The sequence below is a fragment of the Rattus norvegicus genome, chromosome 2, assembly GCF_021556685.1.
Source record: "Rattus norvegicus strain SHRSP/BbbUtx chromosome 2, alternate assembly SHRSP_T2T, whole genome shotgun sequence".
Lineage (NCBI taxonomy): Eukaryota > Metazoa > Chordata > Mammalia > Rodentia > Muridae > Rattus > Rattus norvegicus.
Window position 1 is genome coordinate 233,995,581 of NC_141535.1, and position 13,357 is coordinate 234,008,937.

Sequence of the window (13,357 nt, forward strand, 5' to 3'; positions counted from 1 at the left end):
GCACAGGCCAGCCTCTCAAGCATCTTCCAAAGTCTTTCACCCGGAACCTGCTTCAAATCCACGCAGCAGAGATTTAAAATCAGGCCTGTCCCAAACAGTCCCACACTACATTTGATTCCTGATGCTCAACCAAGGCCACGCCGGGTCCCCTAGCCTGGGAGCTTCACTGGCACAGTGAGCTCCAGGATTGGAGAATGCCGTAGCCAATCCGTATCCTCAGTTCTGATGCCCGAGCCAATCCCCGAACAGAGTCAAGCACCGCCTCCACCCCGCCCCCTCAATCCTCAGGAAGGTTTTTGTTGCAATCTGCTTCTGGGTCCTCGTGTGCTTTTCATCAGGGACCCCTGCGACACCTAGCGATCTCCGGACTAAAGCCAGGGCTGCATTCAAACCAGGAGAACGACGTAAGCGGGCGCGGGACACGGTGCGCGGTGACGCGGCCCGGGGCGTGCAGAGTTTGCGGAACCCGGAGCCAGAGGGAGGTCGGCGGGCTGGAGGAGCGCTCCTACGAGGTCGGACCTCAGAGGAGACTGTGAGGGTCTACCTTGGGGTTGACAGGCTTTTCTTTGGAGAAAGAAGGGCTCTGAGATAACTGGACCCCAGTCCTCCCTTGTCCCTCTTACTCTTGATTGTATGTTTTGAGGTATTTAGAACGCACTCTTGCAAGGTCAATACTGACTTCAGTTCATCCGTGATAGATTTTTGTGTTTGCTTTTTGAGACAGTCTTTTGTTCTCGAAGTAGTTATGTAGTAGCGAAGGAACTTTTCAATCCTCCTATCTCCACTCCCACACCCCTGACACACACACCCACACACCCAGTGCTAAGATTGGAGGTGTACACCACCGCTACTGGTTTTATTCCGTGCCTGGGTTGGAGCCCAGACCTTCGTCCCTACTAACTAAGCTGCCTCCCTAGCCCAGGTAAAACGGAAGTTCAAGGTTGATGAGGGAAACTAAAGCAGTTAAAACAGAAGCTTGAGCTGAGATTTTCCGAGCTTTTCAAAAGACAAAAGCAATCTTATCAGTAATGTCTGAAGGTCAAGCATTCCTGCAGATCTGAGCTTCATGACCCTAACTAACTCGATTCTGCGTTCCACCTATATAGACTCTGCTCCACCATCTGATGGGTAGGTGACTCACAGGAAGCTTGCTCCGGGCCGCAGGCTGCAGCCAGCCAGTCTGTAAATCTTTTGAACTTTTGCCTGTGTGCTGTATCCTAATCCCTACATCAGGCAGCCATACAGCTTCTCTTGTGAGAAATGTATGCTTACACGAAATGCCACTTTCACGCGGCATTAAAGCTGTTTTTAAATGGTGCCTCTTAACTCCTATGCTGATAAACGTGGCTGTATTCTTTCCCTGCTTCACCTCTTCATGTGGCCTTGAACGTCTCTTTGTACTTTGTAAGCCAGAACCCTGTTCGCCTCCCTCTGTTGCAATTCGTGAACTTTATAAACATTCTAGAAGTGGACTAACAGGTGTGGCGTGTGGCTGTGGCGAAAACAAATGGGACCCACTGGTTAGCACCAGCCCTTTGAGGAGTTATCTCTGATAGTCTTTCTTGAGCTTGCAGATACCTGAAGATTCTGGACTTTTTCAAATTACTAACACTCTAACTATTCTTTGTGTTGTGTACACCACCTGTGGGTCAGGTTTGGAACTTGCTAGTTTGAGTAGTAAGTTCAGAACATTAAACTTTTGCCGAGTTTAAACTGATTTTTGAATGCTTTGCCTACCTTTGAGATTTGCATTTTTTTCTTCAACTTTTGATCTCTAGGTTGTCCACAGTCTTCCTTCTGAATCAGTCCTCCCTAGAGATGATAAAATGGTAGTTTTATTTTTCTGTTGATCCATGTGTATCTGACATGGGTTTCATATTTAATATACCCTGTGCCATTATTAGATTAGCTGGGTCACCCTGATTTATGTCTCTCTGGTTTTCTTCACAGACCCTTGTGCTTAGAGAGAAACCAAAAGCCAAGTACCTTTTTTCTTCGAATTTAATGATATCTGAATGTATGTGTTTAGTTTATCTGTGAATATCAATATACAGTGTTAATTGCATTCAAGCAAACACATTGTTTAAAAAAAAATCAAAACCATCCAGATGTAATGACACAGGCTGGTAATCCCACCTGGGAGGGGAAGGCCAGAGGATCAGGAGTTTAAGATCATCCTTGACTTGAGGATAGCCTGGGCTGTATAAGACCTTGTCTCAAAAATAAATAGGAAAACTAGCTTGCTTCTCAGGCTCAGAATCTATAACTAAATAAAGAGGGTTTGCCCCCTTGGTGATTGAGAAGCTAATAAGCCAACTTGGCAATAAAAGGATGGAAAAAGTTAATTATTTCTAGCAAGTTTGGAGCACACTATATTTAATCCTCAAAGTAGTGTTTCCCAAGTCAAAAATCACGGGGGCGGGGTGGCTAACTACACCTATACCCGCTTCTTGGGAGGCCAAAGGTGGGGCTAAGCCTAGCCTGGAGCTACAGAAGGAATTGGAGACAGTTCAGTTTGACTAAGCTACAAATTAAAATAAGAACTGGGGATTTAACTAAGACTGCTAGCTAGAGAGCTTTGCCTAGCTTGTGCACGACCTTAGGTTCGAAGAAACCGGGGAACTTTTTCCAGGGAAAGCATTGGCATTTGCATAGACAAGACTTGTCATCATGTGTGCAAATCAGTACACAAGTCCTAATGTGTGCACAGCAAGCAAGTCCTAATGTGTGCACAGCAAGTACTCTACCCAGCCAGCCATGTCCCACCCCTTCCTAATCTAAGATTTGATGGATGGTTAGAAGAAACACCATGTATTGGTACAGGTGCCTTGCACACTCAGTCTCAGAATAAAAGCTAAGGCATGATAAGTTCTGCTTACTCTCTTTCCAGTTCTAAGCAGCAGAACTGTCAGGAAGCTTCATTGCCCAGAGCTCCCTGCATTTTCCTGAGACTAAAGGAGTTCCCTATGGATACAGAAGCAATTCCCAATGAATTCTGCTTGTATAACTGGAGACTATTAATATGGTTGTTCAGGAAACCCATCTTCAAAACTAACCTGAGATTCATAGCTTCTCACTTATCAAGGACCTGTTTGAAGAAGCCAGGTGTAGCAACACACGCCTGCAATTCCAGCAGCGAAGAAAGTTCAAGGCCGGATTCCTGAGACTGGGTCTCAAAAACTTAAGGAGTTAAGGGATGGATGTTCTGACACTCAAGCTTTGCTTTGGAGTAGCTGGGATTGCAGACACTCCCCTCTGGGCCCAGCTTATAAATTGTTCTTTTACTACTGGTGACTGCTACCCAGATGACCACAACTGAAATTTGACTAGTTCCTAAAATGATCTATTCTGGATATTAAAACTTCTAGAAGTTATCTTTTTATTTACTGAAATTTCATGTTCACAATGAGATCAAAGATGATAACGATGATTTATTATTGTGATTGTTATTATATTTATTATTATTATTATTATTATTATTATTATTATTATTATTATTATTATTATATTGAGATAGGCTCTCACTCTGTAGATCAGTCTGGGCTTGAATTCACAGAGACCCACCTGGCTCTGCCTCTAGAGCTCTGGGATCCAAGGAGGCCCTCCATACCTGGCCCTAAAAGCTTTATAATTTAATTTAGGATATCTTCACAAATCTCAGTGCAAAAATGGCTTCAGTATTGTCGATTTCAATAGAACATCAGCAGATCTAAGATGATGTCTCAAAAGAATACCAGCATCTATTTAAGAATACCAGAGCACCATAAATAGGCTCTGGGTATATTCGAAAGGAATTCAGGGGGAGGTGGCTTTAGCGTTTTTCTTTTGTTTTAAGGTTCTGGATTAAACACAGGACTTTGCCTGTGCTAGGCAAGCACTCTACCACTGAGCTGCATCCTGGTCACTCAGTATTTTGAGAAAGTCTTGCTAGCCCAGGCTAGCACAAACATGATCTTCCCATTTTACTCTTACAGCTGCTAGGATTACACAGAAAGAACACTATGTTCAGCACACGAAGGGAAGTTCTCTGTGAGGTCTTCTTAGTGGATGTCTGTGGGCCATGTTCTCCTGGTGTTCTCGACCCCTCTAGCTCCGTTCCTCTTCCTCCTCCTCCTCCTCCTCCTCCTCCTCCTCCTCCTCCTCCTCCTCCTCCTCCTCCTCCTCCTCCTCCTCCTCCTCCTCCTCCGCCTCTGAGTTCCCTAAGGTCTGAGGGGGAGGGACCCTACGAGGTCCAGAATGACATGGTTCCTGCTCTTGGGACAGAGCCAGTGGATGTGATCCCAGTTTGGACTCTCTCCACCTAAAGTTTGAGTGAAGGTTTCTATAAGATAAAGAAGGAGAGCGTTCGGATGACTCCAGAATGAGTGATATATAATAGAAAGAGAATCCAAAGGGAAAGGAGGCAGGGACGAAAGCTAGTAGAGTTGCCAAAAATGTGTTCCCTGCTGGTGAGATGGCTCTACAGGCAAACATGCTTGCCTTGTCGCCAAGCTTCACGGCCTGAGTTGGATCTCTAGAACTCACGTGGTTAAAGAAGAGAAGTGAGGCCCCACACGTGGTCCCGGGAGCCCCACATGTGGTCCCGGGAGCCCCACATGTGGTCCCGGGAACCCCACACGTGGTCCCGGGAGCCCAGCATTCAGTTAGCATTAGCAGTGTTTAATGTTAACGCTATAAACTTCGATGTCCTAATACAGCATAGCATAGCAAGGGGAAGAAATCTGAAGTATTTTTCGATATACGTATAAACTTAAATCCCTCTGTCATCATCCTTTAAGATTTATATAAGATTGTCCTCTTCACCACCCACAGGTGTCCTGTAGCGGTGCGGTGTTCGCTCATTGACTCCTCTTTCAATGTCTCTTTTCTCTAGCATGCTTTTGGCCCAGAGGAGACTCTTCTCCCTTGGCTGCAGAGCAAAGCCCATAAAGACAATTTACTCTTCGAAAGTTCTCGGACTCTCCACTTCTGCCGTAGGTATTGCTTGTCACAGACACGTTGTTTTATGTATTTTCTCATGTTAGTTAAAAGTCTTAGTAGAAGGAGTAATTCTGTGATGCGGGCTGAGGGAGTGAGTCTCATCACTCACCAGAACTCTGGTTCTTTGAGCACCTGCCTGCTGGTCTTGGCTCATCGTGCTACCGGTTCTTATTCTGTGGTCACACAATATGAGTTTGAATATAAGTTCCTCAATGTTACTAATGAGAAAGTGTGATAGGTTTATATTCACTTTCCTAAGATTGGACACCTTATTGTGCCTGGCTTAGCCATCCTGGGGATGGTGGTGGGCTCGTCCTTTTTGCTTAGCAAAGACTATCAACTGTGACCAAAAGTACAAAAGTGCAGGTCAGTGACCTCCAGTTCACCTAATTCAGTGTTTCTCAACCTGCGGGTTGTGACCTTTTCACAGGAGTCACATCCGATATCCTGCATATCAGATGTTTATATAACAACCCATAATAGGAGCAAAATTACAGGCATGAAGTAGCAACAGAAATAATTTTATGGTTGGGGGTCGCCACAGCCTGAGGAATTGTGTTAATGGGTCACAACACTAGGAGGGTTGAGAACCACTGGTCTCGTGTAACTGACGGTGAAGCAGGGGACGCCATGGAAAAGCAAACAGACCCAGAATGTGAGTCACACTACAGGAGGGAGAGCTGAGCCAGCTTCTGTCCCTGAATGGCATGGGGAGTAGGTGGGAGCCAGCCTTAGAGGGATTACCCTGGGGTGGCCCATTGTGGGGGGGATCCCTGCAAAATCTACTACTGCCAGCAGAGAAATGAACCAAAAGAGGCATTGACTTAGTTAGCCCTTGGGCTGGTTCAAACTTCTGGAATGTGGCAGTTATCAAGAAAGCTTACCGTATGGTTGCCTCAAACCTCTCCCGCAAAAATAGGTTCTGTTGACTGAGAAGCAATGTTCAGCATAAGGGCCTGTAGAGGGATGGTTTGTAACGAGCATAACAGCAGACCCTCTTGTAAAGGACATGGGACCTCTTTCAGAAGGATGGATCCATTGACTGAGAAACAATGCTCAGGATAAGGGGGATTTGGATGAGGCAGGTTCCACAGAAGAGCAAAAGCTCACCGGGTTATTAAACAGCATTCGGAACAGCCTTCCAGGTGTCAGTCCCCTCCACTGAAGAAGAAAGCCTGAGTATGTATCAGTTCTGGTTTCTCTGGTGCTGTATGTAAGCATGTGGACCTTGGGACCTCTACAACCTATGACCTCTCTAGCAACAAGGAGACCTCATTCAGGAACCTGACCCAGTCTACCCCAAAATTTTTGAAGGGCAACATCACAAAGTCTTAATTTGAAGGCCTTAATTGTTGTTGTTGTTGTTGTTGTTGTTGTTGTTGTTGTTGTTTATTAGTACTAGTAGTATTATTACTATTATTCTAGAATTGGGCAATACTTTATTCCATGGAGTAAGTGTTCCAGGGGCCTAGGAAAGGGAGTTGACCTAGTACATGGGAAAAAGAAAACAGAAATTTTAAAAAGCAGAAATGGCAGATTGGTTGTTTCAAAGTTAGTTTCCTAGGGGCGGGGGTGGGGGAATATGGGGACGGGAGTCAGATAGGCGAGAAATGAGTGGTCCACAAGATAAGTGTCAGGTGTTTCGGTTTCTCTTTGGAATGGATGGAGGGAGAGGAAGCTCCTGATCACACTCGTTGGTACGGTTCACTTAGACAAGCTGTCTAGAAAGCTCCACCGCCCGCTGTCTGTCTCTGTGGTCAGCTAAGCACCTTAGTCTCTGGCGTGAGAAGTCCATTTTGATGTTTAGCCTGGTCTGTTTACCTATATAAAAACTAAAGAGAGAAATGAATGTGGACTTACTGTTAGTTATGGTAAAGATATCGTGATGTTTTCTCAAGGATATTCACCAAATAAGTAGGAATGTAATGGGATAAGGTCCAGGATCAACTTTGAAATCACTCGGTGGTTAATAATAAGAACAGTGAGGGTTGGGCGGGGGAGACAGAGAGAGAGAGAGAGAGAGAGAGAGAGAGAGAGAGAGAGAGAAGAGTAGAAGCAAGGGAGACGAGATCATGGCATTGTGAATTCGTACTCGAATGTGAGCATTTGATATTAGGGTGCGTTTTCTCTAATTGTGATTTTCATAAATCAAAATTGATAGAATATCAGGACCTTCATGTTGTTCATCCCCCTTCGAATCTCTCAACCCTTCCATGTAGATTTCAAAAGTTTAAAGAACATAATCAACTTTTAAATATGAATTTTATCTTAAATTTCCCTCTCCCATACATAGAAGATAATCGGATCCAGCAATCGAATGTGATCGCCCAACATCACCATCACACTACGATTCTAAGAGGTGTGAGTTGGGGGTGGTGGCTCACGCCTTAATCCTAGAATTTGAAGTGGCAGAGACACTTTGTGATTTCAGGGTCTACCTAAGAGAGATCCTCCCTCAAAAAACAAATAGACAGCAAAAAAGTGCGTGTGATTTTCTTTGGTGAAATAGGTTAGATTACATATGTGACTCATATTAAGGTATGAAGTGAAAACTTAACGGTTCTTTGGAAAGTCATTTAGATGGTGTTTTTCTGGGGCAAACACATCTGAAGGAACATCAGGTGGACATAGGTGAAAGGCTAAGGCAGGCTTGTGAAGGAATGTCTTTACTGAAGCAGACACAGGAGAGAGGATGCTCTGTTAAAGCAAACATGTGAAGGAAGACATGATAAAAGAGTCTTTGCTAACAACACATGTATGGGTCCGCCTTACATTGTGTTCTTGAGCTACTTTTAGAAGGACTGTATAGAGAGAAGTGCACCAAAAATCTCTTGATGGAGACAGATTCATGTGTTGATGCAAGACATGTGCTGAGGCAAGACCTGTGGACGACATGCGATGTTTAAAGGGGATATCAAAAGGGATTGACAGACAGTGATGAAGGCTGAGCTAGGCTTGCTTATAGAATTAGTTATACAATGCTTGTTGGTCTCAAGTCTTTGCTGATCTTTGCTCCGCTTTGAGAGGCATAGCCAAGAACTTCTCCTGGTGTTCCTGTTGGCCCTGGTCTGTCCTGCTGACTCATGTTGAGGCTGAGGCCTGGGTGTCTCTGCTAGGTAGTGTCAGCATTGTTGAATCCTGTTTGCTATCCCCTCTCTACCAAAGTGGACTGCTGGGGTATCCATGAAGTGTTTGTGAGTAGATTTGCTGCTGTTAACTTGTAAGTCGAACTGCCAATTTGCAAACAACACAGACGAGAGTTACTCCAAAGAACCTTTCTCAACAGGTCCACTCACCACCCCCTACCCCATATTCTTTTTTTCCACTACCTCTAGTGGGTAGTAGGCTACAATGGAGGTTAAAGCATTTAAAAACCATCATTAAAAATAGATTTTAAAAAGTTAAAATTATGCATTCTTAGAAAACACATTTGTAAGTGCATCTCCTCTACATCCCAGGCAAGAGTCACCAACAAGAATCAAGCCTGCAGATTATTTGAGATTCGATCCACTACCACCCCCTCCCAAGCAATCAAATAGTTGAGTATGTGTTGAAACATTCCTACCATTTAACAAGACTTTGCACAAAATCACAGCGAGATTGAGAGTGTGGGAGTCTACAGAGGTGGCTCGGCCATAAGAACACTTGCTGCTCTTGCAGAGGACTGTAAATTCAGTTCCCAGATTAGACCCTTCACAACTTCCATAACACATCACCATTTTCTAACACACACACAGAGAGAGAGAGAGAAAGAGAGAGAATGAGGGAGGGAGGAGGGGGAAGGGAGAGGGAAAGGGAGAGGGAGAGAAATAAGTCAGTTTAGAGCATGGGAGAGATCCTGTACCAGCCAGGCTGTTTATTATGAAGTAGCTACAGTCACTAGAAATTGGAAGACAGAAGACATCAGTAGTCCCAGCTACCCCAGCTTTGAGTCAGGTGTCACTTGAGCCTAGGAATTCAGAAAAGTTGAATCAATTCTGTATTGGCAGCAGAGAGAGATCAATGAAAAGAAGGAAGGAGGGATAAGAAATTGGCTTTATCTTGAGCCAAATATGAGTGATTGTGTAAATGGCCCCAGATATAGATTCAAGATGCCCTGGATGACTTGTCCCGTCAGGAGACAGGTTGTGTGAACTTTTATAGTTACAATCAGTGCTTTTATACAATATAGTGATGGCCATTGGTGAGGTCATCAAGAAGGGGAAACCAACAGAGCTGCCATTTTGTGGTTTGTTTGTTTGTTTGTTTGTTTGTTTGTTTGGTTGGTTGGTTGGTTGGTTGGTTGGTTGGTTGGTTGGTTGGTTGGATGGTTGGTTGGTTGGATGGTTGGTTGGTTGGTTGGTTGGTTGGTTGGTTGATTGGTTGGTTGGTTGGATGGATGGTTGGTTGGTTGGTTGGATGGATGGTTGGTTGGTTGGTTGGTTTGGTTACCTGTGGGATTCAGATGCCATCTCACTGTTATTGTTATGGTTGGTAGAGACTGGAGTTCACTCAGGCTAGGGGTTCAGTGTAGGAGTGTTGTCTGATAGTCATGTGGTTGTTAGGTGAAATGCAGACATTAACAGTGAACATGGGGTTGCACTGTGTACCGCTGCACAGCACGCCAGGCTGCACCCCAGCCCACCCCCATCTCCCCAGTCTCTGATTTTTGATACTGGAGATTGGATATCATACTTACTTTCTGGGGAGGCCTCCACTGCTTTCCTGTGTCCCCTGCTGCCATGAGGTCAAAGAAGCCAATGAGCACGCATGTGTATGGAATAAGCAATGGAGGGAAAGGCAAACCACGCTCCCCACAGGCTGAAGTCAGCCAAAACAGCAGCAAAAGACTTTGATAGATACACATTTGCCTTCAGTTTGGGAAGGTCCAACATAGCTCACACCCCCTGCGCTCCTAGGATCGGTCCTGTGAGTGTGTGCTGAGTCCAGTGGCTGGCTTCCTGTTGAGGTGTGTGTAAGCTTTTCCTCTAGCACACCATCTCTCAGAGAGTGAGGATCACTCAACGTGTTCGGTCAAGAGATGTTGAACACATCATATTCAAAATGTTGGCTGGTTGGTTTGGTTTGGTTTGGATTTTCAGGCGGGTTTCCTGTACCGGAGTCTGACCTAGAACTTGCTAGGTAGCTCAGGTTGGCTCCCCACTGCCTCCGCCTCTCAAGCTCTTGGATTAGAGGTATGCATCACCGTGCCCGTCTGTCTGATTATTTGTTGTTTGAGACAGGCACTGTGTAGACCAGGCTGACCTCAACTTTGTCACGATCCTTTATCTCCAGCCTCTGACACAAGGATTACAGGACTAAGCCACCAAACCCAGTTTAGACATAATTCTATATAAAATAGAGCGACCGCATATGTGTTGGTTAGAAGTTTTAGTTAAATTCTCACACCTTTGCATCTGGTGTAAATGGCCTCATTCTTAAATCTTAGTTCAGAGGTCCCGCGGAATTTTGCATTCAGTTTTTCCATCGTGGCTGGAGCAGTCTGTGTTTGTGCTGCCATCTAGTAGCCAAAGAAAGTAATCCACCAGGTTTCCTGAATATGTAGCTCCTATCTTGGAAGACCTCAAATCGGTGAGATAATTTTGTTAATCTTTGCTTGAGGAACGTTTTCCAGAGAGAGAAAGGAGGCGCGGTTTCAGAACACCCTGAGAACCTTTTCAAATCAGGTCTGTCTCGATACAGGAAACTACAGTGAAAGATGCTAACTGGATGATCGTTCGCTGGAGGGGTGTACCATGAAAACCCAGCCCCAGGCTACCACACAGCATCTCCATCATTCCTACAACGGGCCCCGTGTCTGTCAGTGGCTCATGCCTCACTCTGTGGTACTGTAAATTGAACCCAGAGCCTGCACACGCTAAGCAAACACTCCTCCACTGAGATATAACCCAGTCCTTTGATTTGTTCTTTGCCACTAAGGATCAGTTCGCCTTTTGTATATAAATAGGAATATATCCTATAGCCTTTTGCTTGTAGATTTTTTTCATAAATACAATGATTTTCAGCATAGAACATCTGTGATTTCTTCCTCCTTGCTGTTGCTATTGAATGCTACTCCGGGGTGTGGATTAGCCATTGGTTCCTTTTCTTTCCCCTTTGAGAAGCTTTGGGTCGTTTCTAGGTTTAGATTTCTGTGCATAAACTGTGCAAAGGGTCCACGTACAATGATTTATTAGATGAGGTTTTTTTTTTTCGGTCTCTTGTAAACACCTCACAGTGAGGTGTATGGTTTATTTTTAACTATATTTAAATTACATTTAATTTTTAGGTCACTGCCAGAACATTTCCCAAACTGCCTGGACCCCTTTTACATCCCATGAAGCTTGAGCAGCATCCAGTTGCCCACATGCCACATCAGCAACACTTGCTGTCTGCAAACATCTTAATGGATTCATTATGATGTCTCCTGATCTTAAGTTTCATTTCCTCGGTGATTTCTGGGGCTTAATGTCCCTCTATAATAACGAATTTTGGGGGTTAGAGTGTATTTCGACTCTTGGGAAGGAAAGAAGAGTAGGTGGGAGCAGAGATGAAGCAAAACCTGTGAGGCTCAAGGTCCCTTCCCTGCGAGCTGGAGCACCCCTCTGCACTTCGAGCACAAACCTCGTTCTCCTTTATACCAAAGACGTGCAGATTTAGTCTGTGTCTCATGCAAGTAAGAGATCTGATAGCTGTGGTTGTTGAGGGCATGTGATGTGCTGGGGGAAGCCTTTGCCCTTGGTAATGTCCCAATGCCATCCTGAGAGTGCCAAGTTGCACAGAAGCCTGAGTGACAGCTGCGTACTTGACAAAAGAAACCACGGCATACACTGGGGGATGCTATAGCATTTGCAGTGTGTTTTAAACAAAGACATTAAGAGTTATTATTAATGCTGTGACAGTGGGCATTGGAACATCAAAATATATAAAATTAAGTAAAATAAAAATACAATTGTGTATGTGTGCGCGCGCGCGCGCGCGCGTGTGTGTGTGTGTGTGTGTGTGTGTGTGTGTGTGTGTGTGTGTGTGTGTGATTCAGGGTTCTCTAGAGGAATACAGAGGTATACTTTTCTATTTTAGTCCTTTCTTGCCCTCCAGTCACCTTGGCTCCTCTGGTTAGGACGTGATTAACGACTCCTACTGTTTGGATGTAACAGACTTGTTCTCCTCAGCTTCATCCCCTAGTTGGGGAGGCCTTTTCTGCACTTGTCACACCCCACCCCCAAACACTAAATCCTGTAGGTTAAGTCCTTAAAATGTACACAACTGTAACTTCCACGTACTAGGGGCTCCCGGGTTGTAAATCCTGTCATCTAAGAACTAGCCTTGTTGATACTTTTTCTTATGTTTGCTAAACTGGCCACCTTGTGTTGAAGCTCTAGAGAAGCGTCCTTCTGTTCAAGCTGAGGGAAGATTAAGTAGCGATTGAGTAGCTTGCCATTGCAAGCGCAACTTTGTATAATACAGCAGCTCGTGAATGTGCAAGGCCTGAAAGCTAACTGATGAAAACAATGCCCTCCACATGCTTAGCCTGTGCTCCAAATCACACCAGACCTTAGGTGCTCCCTAATCTGTCTGGAAGTTGACTCAACTTCCTGGTCCTGGGCCAGCCCCAGGAAGTAAGTTTTACACAACCTCCTGCGGCTGAGTCTTGGTGTGGCCATTGAAAAGTGTCTTGTCAAAGGGGACAGAGATTGCTTATTCTGGAGCCAAATATGAATGACCATGGTTGAAGGGCAGAGGCTCAAGGTTCCCCAAATTGCATGTTCCATGTGGTAACTGTCTGATGGGGCTTTTATGGTAATGAACAGAGATAGTCATAAATCAAGCCACTTTTAAATTACAGTGGTGAAGACATTAGGTAGGGAGGAGGTGTGTGTGTGTGTGTGTGTGTGTGTGTGTGTGTGTGTGTGTGTGTGTGTGTGTATTCAGGCAAAAGCCTCTGAGATATTTTTTGTCTTAAAGTCAGTTCTTGGTAGAGGTTGGACTTTTTCTCAGGATGATACAGAGCAAAGCAGTGACTGAGGTTCTGTGTACGTGTAACGTAAGCAAAAGGAAGACCGTTATAATCTTATGCTATTAGTCAGTTTATGCTACGCCATTGGGGCTAGGAGGGTTGGGATTAAGGCATTTGTTCTATGACACCTGCACTCCAAACCCCAAACCCACACAAAGCTAAACACCATCGTAGCATATGAGCATCCCAGCCCCTGATTAGGACAATGGAGACTGAGACAGGAGAATTCTCCAGAAACTTAGAAGCTAGGGAGGGACACACAGAGGCAAACACGAGGCCCTGTCTCAGATAAAGCAAGAACCAGTTATCCTCTGGCCTACACCACACACACACACACACACACACACACACACACACACACACACAGACACGCACAGACAT

The 13,357-nt window shown here is 44.9% G+C and overlaps 1 protein-coding gene across 18 annotated transcripts in view; it reads left to right on the top strand.

Annotated features, from left to right (window-relative positions):
• The window catches only part of Kyat3 (kynurenine aminotransferase 3), a 62,669-nt gene that overhangs the window by 17,287 nt on the left and 32,025 nt on the right, over nucleotides 1-13,357 (top strand). For 4 of the 18 annotated variants that reach the window (XM_087631622.1, XM_087631577.1, XM_087631605.1 and 1 more), the window contains exons 1-2: nucleotides 280-512; nucleotides 4,874-4,973. The exons of 1 other annotated variant lie outside the window; for it this stretch is intronic. Coding sequence is in view for 2 of the 17 variants with exons in the window: in XM_087631552.1 (XP_087487678.1) it covers nucleotides 4,875-4,973 (99 nt within the window). In the remaining 15 variants the exon portion in view is untranslated. 18 annotated transcript variants of the gene reach the window in all.